Source organism: Biomphalaria glabrata, chromosome 6 (assembly GCF_947242115.1).
Source record: "Biomphalaria glabrata chromosome 6, xgBioGlab47.1, whole genome shotgun sequence".
NCBI classification, from domain to species: Eukaryota; Metazoa; Mollusca; class Gastropoda; family Planorbidae; genus Biomphalaria; species Biomphalaria glabrata.
The window spans coordinates 11,349,365-11,370,476 of NC_074716.1; the positions used below are offsets into that span (position 1 = coordinate 11,349,365).

General features: G+C 38.8%; 1 protein-coding gene across 7 annotated transcripts in view; it reads right to left on the reverse strand.

Annotated features, from left to right (window-relative positions):
* Positions 1 to 21,112, reverse strand: part of LOC106065364 (diacylglycerol lipase-alpha-like) — a 92,462-nt gene that overhangs the window by 49,817 nt on the left and 21,533 nt on the right. For all 7 annotated transcript variants that reach the window (XM_056032246.1, XM_056032248.1, XM_056032245.1 and 4 more), the window contains exon 3: positions 6,938 to 7,149. In XM_056032246.1, coding sequence (XP_055888221.1) covers positions 6,938 to 7,149 — 212 coding nt within the window. The remainder of the gene's footprint in view (positions 1 to 6,937; positions 7,150 to 21,112) is intronic.

Here is a 21,112-nt window from a genome sequence, read left to right on the forward strand (position 1 = left end):
CCCCACCAATCGGCAAACAGGGAACAACATAATATAAAGATCGGTCAAAATATCAATAACAAGTTACAAGGATATAGATATTTAATTGATTTTGTTAGCAGGCTGTGATTTCTACCAATAAATGGGACCGGCCCCCCCCCACTCGAAAGTTAAGGGGGGGGGGGGGGGGCGGGATTGATACCATCGCCCCCTCCCGACCCCACCAAATCGGCCAACATACTAGAGGAAGGGGGGCGAAATAATCTAAAAATAGGTTGAAATATAAATAATTAGTATATTTTTTTAACATAAGTAATAAATTCGTATACAAATTGTGTGAATCCTATACTAAAGTTCGTCCGCCGAGTGGGGGGGGGCGATCGCCCCTACCGCCCCCCCCCCTGGATCCGCCAGTGGGACACACTGATCTAAAACCTTCTTACAGCAACGGACAAGATGCTTACCCTTTTTTTTCCATTCATTTTTTTCTTTCAGAGTTTTAGCTATGTTTATAATGTATATAACAAATCCACTAAAAACCTGAATATATTTGATTTAAATTCACCTTTTTTTTTTTGAAACATTTAACAGGACATGATGACATTTAATAGCGCGTAGGCATTTTGGACATCCAAATAAAATAAATAAAAAAGCGTACGCTTGTTAGCTTATGCCTTAGGTATATTACTGGCGCAAACTGTTATCACTGGAATCTGAGTATGCCAAGGCATGCGGGAGACTTCCCAGATTTCAAAGCAGAGATAGGTAGGTACAAGGCCCGCCAAACTTTCAACAGAACCCTATCTGCCTGCTCTACTCATCAGGCTATTTGCACTGAGATCTCGCGATACGGGACTCCTATCGATCAAGCTATTCACGGGTGTAAACATATCGAAACAAACTCGGGCTATAGATGGTTTCAAAATTCAAAGAAGAGCTGGTGAGGGAAAAAAAAAAAAGGGGGGGGGTCTAAGTTTTTTTTTTAAGAAAGGAGGGGGGGGGGGTATAAATTAAAAACTAGTAGGGGGGAAGAAGTAACAACATTCAGTTAATAAAATTTGTTTTCTTTCATTTGATATGTAAAACACACGAGTGTGATAAGACATCGGATCCAAGCACTGATAAAATAATATTACCCACCGGCTACACCAAGCAGTTTAATTACAACGTATCATTGATTAGAACGGAAAAGTATTGATTGTTCAAGATGTGATAGCTTTCCAGTGACATTGCAACAAATAGTTCCGCATGCTAGGCAATCTATAAATGTCATGACATTTAATTTTTAATGTAAGTCATTCATCCACACGAGTCACCCCCCCCCAAAAAAAAAAAAAAAACAGTTTACATAAAAAAGCTTTCTTTTTTTAATTTTCATTTTTGTATTATCAGTTGAACCAAGACAAAAGAGAGTGTACCCTGCATCCCCCAACCCATATATTGATGCATTCTAATGCGGGGCATGGTGCTCAACAATTGGACACAGCATCGATCACATCGGCACAGAAAATGAAGGTCGACAGCTCCGTTCCTTTCTGTCATCGACCAAGTCTGCTTGAATGCAAGGATTCAATTCTATCATAGCGCGATCACCAACCCCCCCCCCCCTCATCTGGTGCAGTTTTAGGACCCAAGTCGAGTTAAGAAACTACTGCTTAGCTTCATACACATACACTTTTTTTTCCCTTTTTTTTTTTCAATGCCAACTTTTAGCTTACCAAGTTCATGGGTGAAAAATGTGAGAAGAAAGATGGCTGGAAACCTTCTATTTCGAAAACGGCTCTAATGATTTTCCTAGAAGTTCGACAGTGTATGAATCTATGTGAATAAATTCACGGTGAAACACTGATTTGACGTTATAATTTTTTCAGAATTATTTAATTCTTTTAAACAAACTTTCGATGACGTCTTTTCATTAATGAAGTTGTTCAGAATGACGTCAAAGAATTGTTTTTGAAAACGGTTTTAGCGGGAATTCCCGCAATCGACTCAAATGTTTCTTTGTGTCCTCATAGAAACTAAAAACCTGAAACCTTCAGGGCGGAAACCTCAAAAACCTGGTTGGACACGTATCTCGAAAACGGCTCTTACGACTTTCCTAGAAATTTGAAAGTTGGTGTATATCTTAGGGAAATAAATAAGCCTACTAGCTCATTGGCCGCACTAGGGAAACTCTAGTTTGGTTATAATAATTGATCACATTCTAAAAATAGATTAATTAGAATGTGGATAGAGAACTAGAAAATATTTATCTTGAACAGACTACGTCTTCGGATATTTCCGCATGTAGGCCCTAGTCTTTAATAAAGTGTTCAAAGAAATGAAGAAATTAATGTGTAGAAACATTTTGCGCACTGTCAAGATCTGAATGCCAATCATTGGAATTGTATAAAGCCTAATAGATTGATTTATTCGCTTAACCAGGATTTTTTTTCTCAGGATGAGGGGGGGGGGGAATTTTTTAAACATTCATTAGTCAGTAAGAGAAAAAAAACGCTCTTTAAGTTGTATAAGAGGAGGGTTTTTATATTCATAAATTGTATTTATGTTATACGTTTATCTTGTTTAAATAGTCTAATGTCAAATAGTCAACTAGATCTAGATTCATGTTTGTTCGAAGCTCACTGGTAAGACTATTTGCAACTACGAAGTATTACAAGAAATGAATAGAAGCAGAATTCCTAGAGCACTGTCAGCTTCATTAAGTAGGAGTTGATTTAAACAAAATTTAAAAAAAAATGTATATTCATTGTTTTCAATACTTTTTAAAAAATGTAAATAGATACCTCCATTGAGATGTTTTTAAATGGTTCACAAGTTAGCAATACAAACGAAGTAGCTAGAGAGAGAGCTACTGCTATTATCAACTATGCTCGCTGAATCGATGGTGGCGTTTCCCACAGATTAGTTTGTAAAGGCCTGCACTGATTAGCCATCAAGAAATTTATGTCAATAGATTTAATACAGAATTTTTTTTAGGGCCAATAAATTTCGCTATTCCCAATATCAATGGGAGGCAAATCCACAATGCAAGAGAAGTTAGTGGTATGTACTGCATTTAACATCAGATGGAAGTTTCTAAGTAATATATCAGCTAGGTGTGTATACAAAGTAATGATCTGTCGACCATTTTTCTCCATTCCTCTCTGTATTTCACCTTGAATAGAATCTCTTTCAATGACAGGCCTGTCCATTCTTTTATGTTATCTTCCTATCGTTTTCTATGTCTGCCTCTTCTTCTTTTTCCTGGTACTGTTCCCTAAAGGTTGTTCTTTGCGAGCCCCGAGAGCCTTAAAGTATATATCGCTGGACGTAAATATTCAGCGTAATATCAGCATTCTGTATATAGTCAATATCACAACCAAGATCTAGCTCATCCATTTGTAACAACGTAACATACTTGAGTTGTGAGTTGAAGCACTTAAAGAGAGATGAAAAGCTCAATTAGTTCCAATGATAGCTTTCATTTATGACATCGAGAAATCGTTTTAACTTGACAAAGTGTTGAAGGCTGGGAAAATGACCCTCTATAATAATGTCCATATAGTTAACAATACTTAAAGCGTACTCGAGTCCACTGATGCCAAGTGTTTCATATGTGAGCGTGATGACCGATACTAGCTTTCAAAGATTGATAGGTTGATAGTAGATCCATTGGGGGGGGGGGGCGGAAACAGACGCGACTAGTGTCAATGTGACCAACTCATTTTGTACTTGTCTAGTGTGAGAACATCCGCGGGCGATCAATTCGTTCGGTGTCCTCTCTTTCATGAAAAACTGTTACGTTACGAGTATACGTTAGAAACAAGGAAAGGTCATGGCCGAGATCTAGTTCCTATTGTTAACTCAAAAGATGCATTTTTAACATTTGGGCAATGGCAAGCGGCTTTTTTTCAAAAAGAGGTGTTGACGCAAAGTAAGCTGAGTGCAATCTTGCAATAGTATCATTATAGATCAGGCTATTCGTATCATTTAGTATCATTATAGATCGAACTAAAACTAAGACTAAGACTAAGACTGCTTTATTGATCCTTACGGAAATTTGTTGTGATTACAAGGACTCGTTTCTCATATAAAGACAACACAACAGAAAAATACACATAAATACAACAGACAACATAAAGAGTTCATTCAGCGACTACACACAGGTATCTTGGTGCATTTCAACTATTCGTATCATTGCACATCCAGCTCTTGATATCATTATTCATCCAGCTATTTATATAATTGAAGATTCAGCTACCCATATCATTATAGATTCAGCTATTCATGTCATTATAGATCCAGCTATTGATATCACTATAGATCCAGCTATTCATATCATTCTACACGAATGGTGCCAACTTTAATTCGGCCGCATCACCTCAAAAAGATCCTCGAGTCCAATCATTCACTTTGGCTTCATTATGCACTGTGGGAAGATGGTATCGAATGACCAGATAGTACCTCATCATTGTCCGGATAGGTCCCGCGGGCCGTGTTTCGTGCCTCATTGTTCAACTCGTTACCCTATCAGTGAAAGTAACTTAATAAAAATCGCCAGACCCCTTTTTTAACACTAAGTGTGTGGCTATTAAATATCTGTATAGGTTAGAAGAAAACGAGGGATTCCACACTGCAATCAAATGATCACTGTTAGCTTTTAAGTTGCAATGGCCCCATACTTCAACAGACTTGATGCATTCAAATCTCTTCTATAGATAGTGGTATAAACAGCTCGTGGTAGTATCGACCTAGTGATGCCAAAGAAAGACAAAGTTTTTTCCCGGCTATTCCATGAAAACACTTCAACAGAAAGGTCCCTCGAGACCGATCCACCCGTGCCAAGTCAGAATAAAAAAAAAAGTCTGGCGTGGGGCTAGCGCCTCATCCCGGAAACTAATTGCTACTGAAATTCAATAAGAGAAATCGGAACACTTTGCCTTAGGATCAGAAGGCGCTTCTCCTCAAAGACATCCTGAACAAGATGGTTGTTGGCGGCCTATAGAAAGTGATTAGTCATTGAATGTATTACAAGATTCGTTTCCAAATTTCAAATTGTATTATGAAGTTGTACCTTTGGATTCACGTCCATGTGACATGGTCATAGCTTGAATATCGAACTGGTCATATAGTCCACTTAGCATAGTAGCATTTCGAATAGAGACTATATCTATTTAAATAGTTTTGACATGACTATTATCACGTGGTGTAAGCGCCAAGGTGTCAAGAGAAGTGTAAACAGGAGGTTTCCATACACATGTTTTTCGCGAACATTTAAGTTTTTAAACAGAAGATTTGAGAATGAAAGGGAATTATCTAGAGATGAAAAATTGTACTCTATTTCCTGTTTCTACTTTCAACACCTATAAAAGAGGAGACAAGTTTATATCATTCAGTTAATAAGTTTCAAGCTTTGTGTTCAATACTTTTGGGAATCTTTCATTTTATCTTATTAGATTCTGTATTTCTTAGTGTGTTAATAATGTGTGTTTTCGGGATTTCTACTTAGAGAATTAAATTACACTATGTAGAAATAATGTGAAACATATACCACATTATAATAACGCATTATTTCATAACAATGTCTAAAAAAAAAACATCTTTGGGATAACAAAGTCACGCGTAAGAAAAAGTACACTTGTTTCAAACCGACAGTCTGAATTTGATACTATCTTGGATATAAAAATGGCGCGGCTGTTTATAGTGTCACAGGTAGGTCCGTGTAATAAAGTGAAATACTACACTCCTCCTCAATCTTTGGACTCGAAAACAAGCAAATGGAATCAGATTTTTAATTCGGGAGGAGTTTCATTTTCAACATCATTGTTTATAAAAATACCAGCGTTGATATTTCACTCGTGGATGAACGAATTAGTTTAACTTTTCTTGTACAAGTTTGTTTGCGAGACACGATCTCAGGCGTGCCTCTATAATAGATGGTAATATCCTAAAGTAGACTTGTGATAAAGGAACAATGTTTACATGAATGTAAAGAGCACAGGCATGCATTTCAGAGCTCATCTCAAGGTTATATTCAATTTCTTATGCAAGCCTTGAACGTAATTCGCACAGGGAGGGGAAGGGCCGGACCGAAAAGATTGACCCCTCGGGGAGGGGAGGACCCGACACTAGATTAAAAAAAAAAAAGTTCAACTTTCAGATCTTGTGGTCTATAGGGTGATGTAAAGGTCATCCTGTTTCTGTGGCCAACAGTTAACGAAGGTATCATGTGGCCAGTACAGCGACCAACCGCGTTTACTTTCCCTAACTAATGTCAAGTACCCATTAGAGCTGGGTAGGCTCAGAGGCACCCGAAGATCCCAAAATTAAAAATCCCAGTCTTCACCAGGATTCAAACCCGGGTCCCCGGTTCAGAAGCCAAGCTCTTTACCGCTCAGCCACGGCGCCTATAAATAGATACTACTTTACAATTTTAGTTTTTTTGACTAATTATAACATCCTAGTTTTACTCATGTTTAAAACTAGGAAATACAGAATTTAATTTGAAAAAAGATTCTGTCTTGAGTTAGTGAACTGCCTATTTGTCCATTACCGTTACATAGCCATGCTAACTATAGCCTACCTTTTTTTTCAAGCCTTTCTTAGACCTTGGGGGTGCAGTGACTGAGTGGTTAAGCGCTTGGCTTCCGAACCTGGGGTCCTGGGATCAAATCTCGGTGCAGTTTTGAAATTCGGGATTTTTAGGGCGCCCCTGATTCCACCCAACTCTAATGAGTACAGGACCTCAGTTGGGGAAAATAAAGACGGTTGGTCTTTGTGCTAGCCACATGACACCCTGCTCGTTAACCTATGAAACAGAAACATATGACCTTAACATCATCTGCCGCATGGTATGAAAGGGGAACTTTTTCTTCCTTCGACATTATTTGCATCAAGACATTAAACCTCATTTGTCAAAATGTACCTATTACCAAGTCATTAGATCAGTCCTTATGGCTAAAACAAGGCAACTCACCGTATCGTCCATACAACAAGTACTCTATGCTAGCTCTCGGTGTCTGCGTGAGTATACTTCCTCTGGTGCTAACAAACGCGATGCACACCTCGAGAATGATGCAGAAGGAAACAATGATTATGTAGCCCAGGATGAGGTCACGCAAATTGACGGTGCACTCTTCTGGAGACGTGAAATCAACGATCCCTCTCACAATCCCGAGAGCCATAAGCCTGGAGAGAAGCAAATGAAAACAACCTTTCATTAGCGACATGCCAAACACAATACATGTCTAAAGTCCGTTACAGTCAGTTCAGTTTTCCAGTTAAAAGAAAAGAGTTGGTAGGTGACTGCTTTTCACAGTACATACAATAGGAGGTGCATATTTTATTACTTATTAGGTAAACTAATAAAAACATGTAAATCTTTGACAAAATCGTATCTTATGAAATACAGACGTTACTTCAATAAAGAAGATGATTACGTCCTATGCGTGCCCCTAGGTAAATCAATGACATTCTGCCAAGCCACTGGTTTTACTGGCTGACTCAGACCACTCTTTCCATGCTGTAATAGGAGCATTCGTACAACTTTGTCTTAGCATATGGAACAAGAAATATGCCTTTATCTATGTGTCCTTCTGAGTATTTTTTTTATCTGAAGATTATGGTTTAATGATTTATGTATAATTGCTACTTTACTTTTAAGTCTGCTATCTTGGAGGCTTTCTAAATTTATTGATTTTACTAAAGGTGTTATTCTAATCAAATGTGAATATAATATTCTTTTTTTATGAATTTCACTGCTCTATTTTGTGTATGTTCCAGTTTCTTAATGTTGAGGGGTCCCAAACAGAGGATACCTATTCTTTTATTGACCAAACCAAAGTTTCTCAATGTTGAGGGGTCCCAAACAGAGGATGCCTATTCTATTATTGACCAAACCAAAGTTTCTTAATGTTGAGGGGTCCCGAACAGAGGATGCCTATTCTATTATTGACCAAACCAAAGTTTCTTAATGTTGAGGGGTCCCAAACAGAGGGTGCCTATTCTATTATTGACCAAACCAAAGTTTCTTAATGTTGAGGGGTCCCAAACAGAGGATACCTATTCTATTATTGACCAAACCAAATTTTCTTAATGTTGAGGGGTCCCAAACAGAGGATGCCTATTCTATTATTGACCAAACCAAAGTTTCTTAATGTTGAGGGGTCCCAAACAGAGGGTGCCTATTCTATTATTGACCAAACCAAAGTTTCTTAATGTTGAGGGGTCCCAAACAGAGGTTGTCTATTCTATTATTGACCAAACCAAAATTTTCTTAATGTTGAGGGGTCCCAAACAGAGGATGCCTATTCTATTATTGACCAAACCAAAGTTTCTTAATGTTGAGGGGTCCCAAACAGAGGATGCCTATTCTATTATTGACCAAACCAAAGTTTTTCAATAGACACGGGGACTAAAAATTTTTTTTTTCTTTTTAAATAATAAATAATAATAATAAATAATAGTAATAATAATACAAGAGGATATAAGATGATAAAATGAAAGACAAAGAACAAGTGACAAATAATCTGGCAGATATCTTCCAGGCCCCTGAACATAATTAATGATTTAAGTTACAAGAGGGATGAGGTGCGGTGGCTGGGTTGTTAGCGCTTGGCTTCCGAACCTAGATTCCTGGGTTCGAATCTCCATGAAGACAGGAATTTTGACTTTCTTAGGGATTTTTCAGGGCGGCCCTGAGTCCAGTCAATTCTAATGTGTACCTTCCCTTAGTTGGGGAAAGTAAAGGTGGTTGGCCGCTATGCTGGCCATATGAGACCCTGCTCATTGGCCAAAGAAACAGATGACCTTAACATCAGCTGCCATATATATAGCAAGGGCACAATGGGGCATTTTTTAACCTGTAAGAGGACGGTGTTTCTGCAGACATCCACATCACCAGAAAATTCCTCATTTAACAAGACTACGCTTTCCCTTCTACAAGTCAGCTCGATCATGGCATGGCCAGTGAAAGAATGCTCATGGTAACGATTATAATAAAATGTTAAAAACATCACAGACACAAAAAGAACCTACTTTAAATTTCTGTCTACGTGAAAAACGTATTTTTCAAATGTCTTGAGGTGTTGATTTATTAAACTACAATTTTATTTTAACTACACAAATTTCATCTCCTTATTTTTTTTTAGATGTTTTCCAAAAGAAATATTGAAACCTTCACTTTAAAAAAAAAGTCTGAAGTATGAAAGTCTATTAATACTAATATGGGTAAAAAACTGTGAAGAAAATAAGTATTCTATACATTTTGTAAATCAATTTCTACTTTATGTTCAAATAATAGAGTAATACTAAGCATTCATAATTTTGTCATTGAAATATTAAAAAGAAAGAAAGGTTAGTATTGGGATCGAATCCAGGACAATCGCGTTATTTACGCGGCGTTCTATTAACCTCTCTATCCTGCCATACTTCTATGTGAAAAATTTCAGCTTGAAATAATTCAATTGTGTACATGAGACTTCAATGCTTTAACCACCATCTCTTCACCTTTTGATTAAGAAGACAGTGTGAACTAACAATAGGGGTTGTGAAAAGACAAAATGCGCTTTGGTAGAGAGCTTTTTTTCCTTTTTTTTTAATGAAGAGTAGTACTTATCTTGACATAGTGAAAGCACAAAGGAAACAGAACAAAAATAGAAACAACAGCCTGTAGAGATCATGAGCAGGAATTAATGCTACTCACGCACAGCATTGTGATCCTTGTTTTAATGTGAGAGTTGACCTTGACCATTTCATGTCCTGCTGTTTCATTACCTCTACATGTACGTTACATTTACGTTCCAGGTGACTAGTCAAGTTGAAAAGTAGGAGGTCAGGAAGACCTTTAAGGAATGATGTTGCCAAGCTCTATCGACCTTTCCCCTCAGCCAAGTTGAAGGCCTGGCCAAGTATGAGATGACTAGATTATGTTTGCATCAGAACTCTTATTTAACGATTGACAAGAAAGGTTGCAGATTTCGCTATGTTTTTCTTTGCCAGTGGAAATGTATCGCTATGTTTTTCTTTGCCAATGGAAATGTATTGCTATGTTTTTCTTTGCCAATGGAAATGTATCGCTATGTTTGTTTTTTTGCCAATGGAAATGTATCGCTATGTTTTTCTTTGCCAGTGGAAATGTATCGCTATGTTTTTCTTTGCCAATGGAAATGTATCGCTATGTTTTTCTTTGCCAGTGGAAATGTATCGCTATGTTTTTCTTTGCCAGTGGAAATGTATCGCTATGTTTTTCTTTGCCAGTGGAAATGTATCGCTATGTTTTTCCTTGCCAGTGGAAATGTATCGCTATGTTTTTCTTTGCCAGTGGAAATGTATCTCATTGTTAACAAAACCCGTGAGAAGATAATCAAATAAGATGATTACAATTTTAGGCCGTTACTACAATCTAACACCAACTTAGGAATAATCTGCATTCTCGGTACATCATACTTATTATTGATATTGTAAAGTTGTTGACAAATGTCATCAGTGATAAATCACGAAACAAAAAGGTGGAAGAGATTGGCTATAGAATAGAACACTTCAGCATAAGGACGTAGTACGTCTAGATTCGGTTCCTTACGAAACAGTCTCTAGACAAACCATCGATTTTGTCCCCTAAAACATAACAAAATAATAGTTAGGAATTTTTTTTTTTTTGATCGTGTATCTATCTAGATGAGCGTGTGTGTTTATGTGAGTTGAATAACACAGTGAGATTTCTTAGTCCATTGAGGATTTCAAAACTGCAAGAGGACGGTTGTTAACTGACTAACTCGTTAGACTAACTCGTTAGACTAACTGTTGTTAGTCTAACGAGTTACTGGAAGAACAAATTACGCAATGTAATATTGTTAGTCTAACGGAGTCTAACGAGTTACTGGAAGAACAAATTACGCAATGCAATGTTGTTAGTCTAACAAGGTACTGGAAGAACAAATTACGCAATGTAATGTTGTTAGTCTAACAAGTTACTAAAAGAACACATTACGCAATGTAATATTGTTAGTCTAACAAGTTACTGGAATAACATATTACGCAATGTAATATTGTTAGTCTAACGGAGTCTAACGAGTTACTGGAAGAACAAATTACGCAATGCAATGTTGTTAGTCTAACAAGGTACTGGAAGAACAAATTACGCAATGTAATGTTGTTAGTCTAACAAGTTACTAAAAGAACACATTACGCAATGTAATATTGTTAGTCTAACAAGTTACTGGAATAACATATTACGCAATGTAATATTGTTAGTCTAACGAGTTACTGGAATAACAAATTACGCAATGTAATATTGTTAGTCTAACGAGTTACTGGAATAACACATTACGCAATGTAATGTTGTTAGTCTAATATGTAATATTGTTAGTCTAACGAGTTACTGAAAGAACAAATTACGCAATGTAATGTTGTTAGTCTAACGAGTTACTGAAAGAACACATTACGCAATGCTAACCTGTTAGTCTATAAAATACGAAGAAACTGAAAGAACACTCTCAACCAGAGACCCAACTCTACAATGTGTTACTATTTTAACAGAGAGCGCAAAGACCTTTCAGCACCAGCCCATCCTTCTCTCTCTAATAGAATGACAGTCCTTCACGCTGACAGGCGTCAGTCTCAGTACCTTTCAGACATGTCAACTGATGTGTCTTGTGAGACGTGTGGCACCAGGAGGTCAGTGCGACCCTTTGTGTGTATCATGCGGCCCATCAAATGAATGCTATATAAACAGTTTTGAAATACGGCATGTACATACGAAGGATAAAATACGGGCTGTTATTTTGTCAACTAAAAAAAAAAATAACCGTGTTTATTATTTTTTCCGTGAACTTTATGATGCTTCTATAACAGACATAGAACCTTGTAATAGTATGGATAGGCTAACCAGCCACCACTTGTATAGCATTCGTAAAGCGGTCACAAGAATATTAAGTTTTTTATATAACTTTAAATTATTTTTTTCAGAGTGCTCAATTCTGTAGGTAAAATAAGACAGCTGAACAAAGAAGTGTGAGCATTATAAAATAGCATTGTATCACACAGACGAATGGGAAACTCAAGTTTTGTCTCTTTGTTTGTTGAACCGTTCGGGCATCACACATGATCTGTTAACAATTCTGTCTTTTGCCTTGGATGTAATCTCTTACAATGACAATACTTCATTCGCTTTCTCTGTCTGCCTCCTCCTTCCTGGAACTGTTCTCAGAAGAAAGGTCTTTGCGAGCCTTGAAGACCTAGTGATTTGGCCATAAAGTTTCAAATTTGCTTTTTAACAATGGTTAGCAAACAATGGATAATGATATGGAGTAATTGACTAAAATAGCATTGCAATTTGGAGAGACATTTCAAGAAAATGGACGGAATTGGTTACGCGAATCCATTTTTCCAGGCCAGCATCTGTTCTTCGTACGATATCAAGAGAGAGGCCGGCCCATTCTTTTACACCGTCCAACCAGCTTTTCTTCGGACGACCCTTCCTTAGTGCTCCCTCCACTGTATCTTGAAGGATGACTTTAGCAGCTAAGCTACTGAGTCATGTCTTACACAATGACCAAACCAGCTCAGCTTTTGTCTCTTCACAGTACTGAGGAGCTCTTCCTTTTTGTCAGCCAGTCTTGACTTGTAACAGTATAAACTCGTTTGTCTTCTTTTCTTGGTATCTGATACCCAACAGTTCTCTGTAGCATTTACTCTCTAAGGCTTGAATTCTTCTTTCAACCTCAGCGTTCAGTGCTCAACTTTCACGACCGTATAGAACTGGGCAACTACAAAGCAGGAATGAAATTTGGCTCCCTTTATACCCCTACCTTTTTTTAAATATTAGTTTGCAGCTTTATAAATAACATGCACTGCTGGCTATTCTTGGAGGCGCGGTGGCTGAGCGGTAAAGGGCTTGGCTTCCGAGGTCCCGGGTTCGAATCCTGGTGAAGACTAGGTTTTTTTTGCTTCGGGATCTTTGGCGCTTATGAGTCAACCCAGCTCTAATGGGTACTTGACATTAATAGCGGAAAGTAAAGGCGGTTGGTCGTTGTGCTGGCCACATGACACACTCGTTAACCGTGGACCACAGAAACAGATGCCCTTTACATTATCTGCATTATAGATCACAAGGTCTATAAGGGGAACTTTAACTTTTTTTAATGGCAACTCTCGGTTTGATCCCAGTTTGACAAGCCTAATTTGAGTATGTATGTATTATTGATAGACTATTAAAACACTCTGATTTGAACATGCCACAGCTTGCTACAGCCTCATTACCATGTGACCAGGCATTACAATTGAGGGACATGTAGACAACGTACAGACATGAAAAGAACGTGTGTCAATATATGACTTTTTCCAAAAGTAAAGTGTAGTGTCCGAATCGATGTGTACACAGACAATGGAATGTCTTCATCACAGCCATTGTCTAGATTGCATCGAGTGTCCGGAACATGGCCCACACAAACACTTCTTAGTGAAGTTAGTGAAGTGTCAACTTTCAACTCTGTGTCCCTGCTTGGTCATTATGAGAAAGAAAGTATTAAACAAGATTACAAAGAGAGTTTGTGTTACACAAACTCAGAGGCGGCCCCCGTCGAAGTCGGATCCCTGTCGGATCTGCATATTTGCAAATAATATTCAAGAGGTGATTTAATTTTGATGTAAAATGTTTTACACGTTTCGGATGTTCCTTCAGAGTTGAAGATAATTACTTCCTAGTCCAAACCTCCCGCAGGACGACGGGGGATGGGAGCGGGCAGGGTTTGAACCCTGGGCCATCCATAAATCTGAACGACAGTCCAGCGCGCAAACCGCACGACCAGGCAGCCATCCGATGGTCAAAAGTAATAATGTTTCAAAGATTCATTTGCCGTAAATTTAAATTTAAATTTAATAAAAAAAATAGTAGATTAGTTTTAGTATATTAAAACATTACAATATTGATCAAAACGTTTGGAAATGAAAATCTACACTTTTTTTTTTACACTTTAAGTTTAGAAATTGAAATTCTACATCTTAATCTAGTCTATTTTAGTCTAAACTAGATCTAGAAATTCTAGATCTAGACTCTAAAATAATTTTAATTAGAATATAAATCCAGATCTAGATATACTGTAATAAAAATCTAGATCTAGTTTAAAAAATCTAGATTAGATCTAAATCAAGATATCATTCCTTTTTTAAACGCGAGTCACATAACGAGGCTTAATAAACATTACTATACCGAGTTCTTTTTTCATTTCATTTGAAGAATTAATTCCATATAACGTCAGAGGGAAAAAAAAACACTACGTCACACGGCCTAGCTAGACTAAAAATCGCCTTCATCTATAAGAGCCATTTATCGAGTGTTCATAGACTTTGGTGCACCGAGTGCGTTCTTTAAGCATTTCATTTAAAGAATTCATTCCATATGACGTCAAAGGAAAAAAAAACACTACGTCACACGGCCTAGCTAGAATAAAAATCACCTTTATCAACACGAGCCATTTCTCGAGTGTTCATAGACATTGGTGCACCGAGTGCGTTCTTTTAGCATTTCATTTAAAGAATTCATTCCATGTGACGTCAAAGGAAAAAAAAAACACTACGTCACACGGCTTAGTTAGACTAAAATATGTTTTCATTAATACAAGCAATTTTTTCGAGGGTTAATAGACATTGGTGCACCGAGTGCGTTCTTTTAACATTACATTTAAAGAGTCCATTCAAAGAAAAAAAATTCCATTACCTCACAATAGGCTAGTACCGGTACCATAAAAAAAAATGTCTTTATTTACACGAGATATTTAACGAGGGTTCATAGACATTGGTGCACTGAGTTCTAATAGATATTATTTAAAAAGTATCAAAGCCACATTGTTTTTGCGTTTTGTCTGTCAGTCGGTCTGTCCGTTATCTTGATATAAACAAAAACAACTAAAAGTTATTAAAAATTGATTAACCTTTATTTTACGTTTCAAAACATCGCAATGATTTTTAGGTATGAACACAATTGAAAAGTTTATATAATAGATTGTTCCGGATGTTTGTATAAATAGTAAAAGAAAAAGAGAATTTCAGATAAATGTAATACCGTTAATTAAATTTTTTGGATGGTCTCGTATAAAAATTAGATGTACTACAGCCACGTGGAGAGATTTTCATACCTTACTTTGGTGTTTGGATTCTGTTTTCCTTAAAAATCGGAACATAATATTAACGATAATTAGATTTTTTAATGTTTTAGGTAGAAAGTTAAATGTACTGTAAGAGAGTAGTGAGTTAAAATATTTTTCATAAAAATCCGTAAAAACATTATTTCGTAAATGAGAAGATTATTTGTTTATTAATTAGAAGAGGGAGTTCAAACAATTATTTGGCGTTAGTAGATTTTTAAATAAATTCGGAAATTTCTGGCGACGATTTGTAAGAAACAAAATCCGGAACTTTCTTTATCGATTACAAAACTTCTATGTTATGTTTTACAAGAAAATTAAATGTCTAAAAAGTAATTTTCAGTAATCAATTCTAGTAAATTACTTTTTTTAAAAGCCTTATGCGATTTCAAACAATCATTAGGCATAATTCATGTTTTATAAAACAATATCCGGAACATTTTTACACTTAATGAAATATAAGTCAGTATAGAGATTATGATTTAGCATTAATATGCTATTTACATAAAAAACGGAACAACATATTATTGATAATGTGTTTTTGCAACGTTTAAGCATGGAAATTGAATGTAATATAAGTTAGAAGAGCAAACAAACATTTGTTGGCGTTGATTAGTTTTGCACAAAAAAATCCGGAACAATCAATTTTAGATACTTAAAACTATTGAGATGTTATGGGAGGAACATTAAAGGGTAAATCAGATTTTCAATAGCTTTTAGAGTTCTAGTTTTTTAAATCTAATCGTGACGGACAGACCGACCAACAGACAAAACGCACAAAAATAAGCTTCTTTTATTCGGATGGGGGCACTAAACAAAAAATAAATAAAATCTGATTTTTAAAAAAAGTTTAAGGAATTGGTTTAGCACCTGATCATGTTGCGACGTTACGCTACTGCACGAAAATCGCTGCATAAAAAGTCCATTTAAAAAAATGTGCGTGATATTTACATACAAAGTGCATTATTAGCCTTTATAAACAAACAGAAATGTTTTCTTTTAATTTTAGCAGCTAGTTGACCAGAAAAAACGTCTTTAACTATTATTTGTATTTGTTGTAAACATTTCCTGTACATTTTAAAAATATATTTGACTTAGTGATACTGAAAATACACAAAAATTGTCCATCTTTGTTAGCATATTGTAACATTGCCTCCCTTACATTTACGTAATTGTTTTAGAATTGGTGTATTTTTATGAAAAAATCGCTTGCATAATTAATTTTATAAATTAAACGGTTTGCTTTTAGAAAACTGTGACAAGTCAAAAACTCGCTGTCAGAGTCACTCTAAATTATCACAGCATTAATTATTATTTTTCCTTATTTATTTATTTTATTTTAATTATTTGTCCATCCTACCCCTAAATCATTCACCCGCGCCACCTTTTTCTCTCCAGGCTAGACTTAGTTGACCACCTTGGAGATAGCTAAGGCGCGTCCTTTCATTTATCTGCCCTTGATCGGGGAAAGGTAGACACACAATCTCTTTTGTCTTGCCCGCCGGATGTCTGAAGGACGGTCGCGGTTGACCCCACCTTGGTTTGAATGCAAGCTAATCCTTCTCCCCCCCCCCCCCCCATCTCTCACGTCTCTCTCTGATCTAAGAGATTACCCTGGTCAACGCACCGCGTGATACTCCAAGGTGCGGCTCAAGTCTACTCCACCCACGTGTAAGATAATGCTAAGCCTAGGACATTTCCGGTGTCCGACCACACTTTTCAGGCATATATATATATAGTAAACCAACTCAAATCACCCTCTCTTTCTCATTCGAGCTGAGCTATCGAGTCTGGACTATATCACTTATTCTTTCTCCTAGAGGAATACCTGGTGGTAAGCCGAACTTAATCACAAGTTCCATCTTAATTACTTTTGTATATTTCCATTGGATATTATCATGTGTATTTTATTAGTTCATTTATATTTAATTAGTGCATTGTGTATTTCTCACTGGCGTAAGTAGAGAACATAAACATGTCCTATGTATTTATTTATGTATCGCATTAATCTATTAATGCTACGTTGCTCAATTGATCGTTGATGCAACCATGTATATATTTGTACATCTTAGTCTACTTCCTTTATCTCGGTTGACCGCCTTGATAATTTTACTAGCGCACTGATACTGCGTTTAGAGAAGATATATGAATTCTCTCCCCTTTACTCATTTTACTCTAAGGAGAATTGCGCCGCTTGAAGGGACATTCAAGCACGCTCCATTGTTCTCGACCCACGGTCATATGTAAACAATCATCTGGGTCGCTGACCATCGCCCAATTCAACCCCCCCCCCTTTTTCTTTCTCTATCCACCTGTGTTGTTTATTTGAGACTATTATTTCCCCTTCTATGTACATTCTCATATTATTATTTCCCCTTTTATGTACATTTCTATATTGCTACTATCAGCCATCTATTATTCCAAACCCCATTTGTCATCTTCTCCCAATTATGCTCTAAAGCAATTTTACCAATCTGACGAATGCACCTCAGTCGAGGGCATCGATAAGATGTATGAGAGACATGTCCTAACTTGTCTTTATTTATCCGCAGCCTCCCTCAGGTGTCTGCCTATTGCCTATTTATCGGATTACTTACCTGCCTATTTGCCTACTGGCCTATTTAGGTGCTTAGTGCTATTCAGCACTGTATTTGCTACCAAGAATCACCTATTGCCTTTTATCTATTGGATTAATCACCTATTTGCTATCAAGAGATGCCTGCCTATTTATTTGCTATTTGCTGTTCAGTGTCTACTCGACGCCACTCAACTACTGCATATGTGTTTAGTGCTATTCAGCGCTGCACTTGCCTACTGAGATCTACTCAACTCTACCACTTGGCGCTATCGGCATTGCCCGCCTATTCGACAGCCCACCTGTCAAGCCACTAGGTGCGACGTCCCTATAGATTCCGGTCTGTGTGAGACGTCATAGCTACGCCAACCCTCTGCAACTCACTGGACATATCCTGTCAACTACGCTGCCTACGGCAGATCAGCTCTGCCCGCAGTAACCTTGTGCCCACGGTAGCCGGCCACCCGCCCTACTGTGCCCACTACAGATATTAGATTTTGGGGATTGAGACTCCACAAGAACTATATCACCGGCGTCCCTCTATCCGCTAGAGCGCCACCCCCAGCTGCAGAACCTCAAGCCAGGACACAGCCAGCTGCGACATCAACAGGAATACCAGCTAAGTCAGAGGACAAAGTGACATACTCTCTTATTAGGTGCAAGAGTGATGATCAAACATAGTATTTACTAGAGATAGATGCAAACCCTCCCCCTTTTTATCCTTATATGTATATTTATGTAAATAAATATTCTTTATTTTAACTTTTGTATCTATCATTCATTGCTTCGTCTCGTTGCGTGTCTGCTCCCGATTCATATGCTGATAAGTGGGGGGTGTGATAGCTTTAAAAATAATCATCCCCTAGACATAAAACGTGCCAAACACACGTCACATTTCCCCACCTGTCACATTATGGCGAGCCCGTCCGGCATTTAACCCATTAGTACAGCAGGCACGAACAGGCGGCAATAACTAAAATTCCTATCAATATTTTTTTTCTTTAAATATTTATAAGTATCATCACTTCGCATTATCAAGAGTGTCACTTCTGTCATATTTTATTTATACTATTATTGCATTTTATTTGTAATATTTCATTGCAGGAACTTGTGATTAACATAGGCAGACACCACATTCCTTTTGCACTCTTTCCTATAACCAGCGACTCACTTTCGCTAACCCACTTTCTTTAATTCTAGCTCAATCCTATTATCCATTCTATCTGCCCCTCCATCATCCTAGTACCTCTCATCTCCCACCCCTCATCATTATGGCCAGCGGCACACGCTCGAAAGCGGACTCTGACATGAAGCAGAAACTAGCTGAATTGAAGGATTTCGCAGCCACCATATTTGACGATGAGGCAGAACGGAAAGAATATGTGAGAGCACAATATGAGGCGTTGAGAAGACAGGAAGACGAAAAGGAAGAAAAAAGAAAGGAAGACGAAAAGGAAGAAAGGAGATTAGCAAGGGAGCATGAAATAGCTATGGAAAGGGAGAGAAGGGAAACAGAGACAGCTAAAGAAAGAGAAAGAAAGGAAGCTGAAATAGCTATTGCGAAAGAAAGAGAAAGAAAGGAAGCTGAAATAGCTATAGCTAAAGAAAAAGAAGCCACCGAGCGAGAAAAGGAAATAACTCTGAGGGAGAAGGAGAAAGAAATAACAGCGAGAGAAAAGATAGCCGCGGACAAAGAGAACGAGGCCGCCCGCCAGGCTTCTTCTGAGTCTCGCCCGGCTAGCCCAGCATCCTTTCAAAGTTCCTTGAACGGTCTACCCCACATGCCAATGGAGCATTTCGACGACAAGACAGAGAACATCGAAGTTTATCTTGTCCGATTTGAGGAAGTAGCACGCTTCTACGGTCTGCCAGAGGAGAAATGGTGCTTCCGGCTATCCCAATGCCTCCGAGGCAAAGCCTACGAGGTTTACTCCAAACTTCCCTCCGGCCGGCGAGAGGACTACCCAGCCCTCAAACAGGCGCTACTCGTCCAGTTCGAGCTGACCGCCGAGGCCTACCACAAAAAGTTCAGAAGTTCCCGCCTCGAACGCAGAGAGACCTACGGCAACCTCTGCGAAAGGTTGGACAAGTACCTTGTCAGGTGGCACGCCCTCAGCCAATTGCCAGAGACTTTTGATGGCCTAGCATGCCTCATACTCTCTGAGCAGCTGTTGGAATGCATGTCCCCGGAGGTCAGAGTTTATGTCATGGAGCAACAAGCAACAGCTCCCGCTGACATAGCTTCCGCCGCTGACCGGTACTTGAACGCCCGTAAGGACTTAAAAGGTAAAGCAACCTCGACAGACCAGCAAACAGACCAACCGACTTCTCCTGCTCAATCCAACCTTGCTCCTAAAACTCCCCAGCACAACCAGGCACCAGGCCGGCAATCAGCCCCTCAGAACTACAATAACCGCCCCAACCACCGGTCTCACTATAATCAGGCCAACTACTCTCAGCGCGACTCACGTCATAGCGCGCGCGACAGTAGACCCACTCCACAATGGCAGCAGCAGGCCCCACGGACCCTATCTACGGTGACGTCAGCCTCTCAACCCTTTGCGATTGATCCATATGACCAACCAGAGGAGGACACATACGTCATCTCCACGATGGCCGTGGCTCCTCAACCCACTGCCACTGATCTCAGCGAACCAGAACTTCCACCAGTGCCACCTCACCCCATCTCTTCTCCTCCGGGAGTAGAGAACATTCTGGCCAACGGTGTAGAAGTCTTGGGCCTTTATGACTCAGGCTGTTCGTTTGGCGCGGTAATTAATAAGGCGCTGGTTGACCCATGGGATCTCACTGGTGAAACAGTGACGATCCAGTCTATTGACCGTGGCACTCCTCCGCAGGTTCTGCCTGTCGCGAGGGTGCACGTGGAGTGCAGGTACGTACATGGCACCATTGACGCAGCCGTCATGGACACGCCAGTGTATGACTTCATTCTAGGCTCCAAATATGTCCCTCTTGGAGTAGTCAATAAACCATACTTCTCTCTGCCCGTCGGCAGATCGACGAAGCAGAAACGTGGAAGCAACCAGCTGGTTGGAAGCCCTGGTCGCCACACTCACCCGCCCGGTCCCGACTCATCAGCGAAGCTCAAACCACTCTGCCCTGGCATTGACACTGCTAGGAAGTCACGGGTTAAGTCGTTTACCCGCGCTCGTGAGGGTCTACTTGACCCAGGCTACTCAGCCAAAATTAAGCAACATTCCTCTGACATTGACAGTGTCAGAATGCCCCGAGGTAAGATGAACCCTTGCTCTCGTGGACTCACCCCTCTCCATGGCTCATCAGCCACCATTCCGACTCAACCTCTCCCTGGCATTGATAGTGCCAGGAAGTCACGAGGTAAGCCGAACCCTCGCGCCCGTGAAAACACTTCTCCCTATGGCTCCTCAGCCACCATTCCAATTCAACCTCCCCCTGG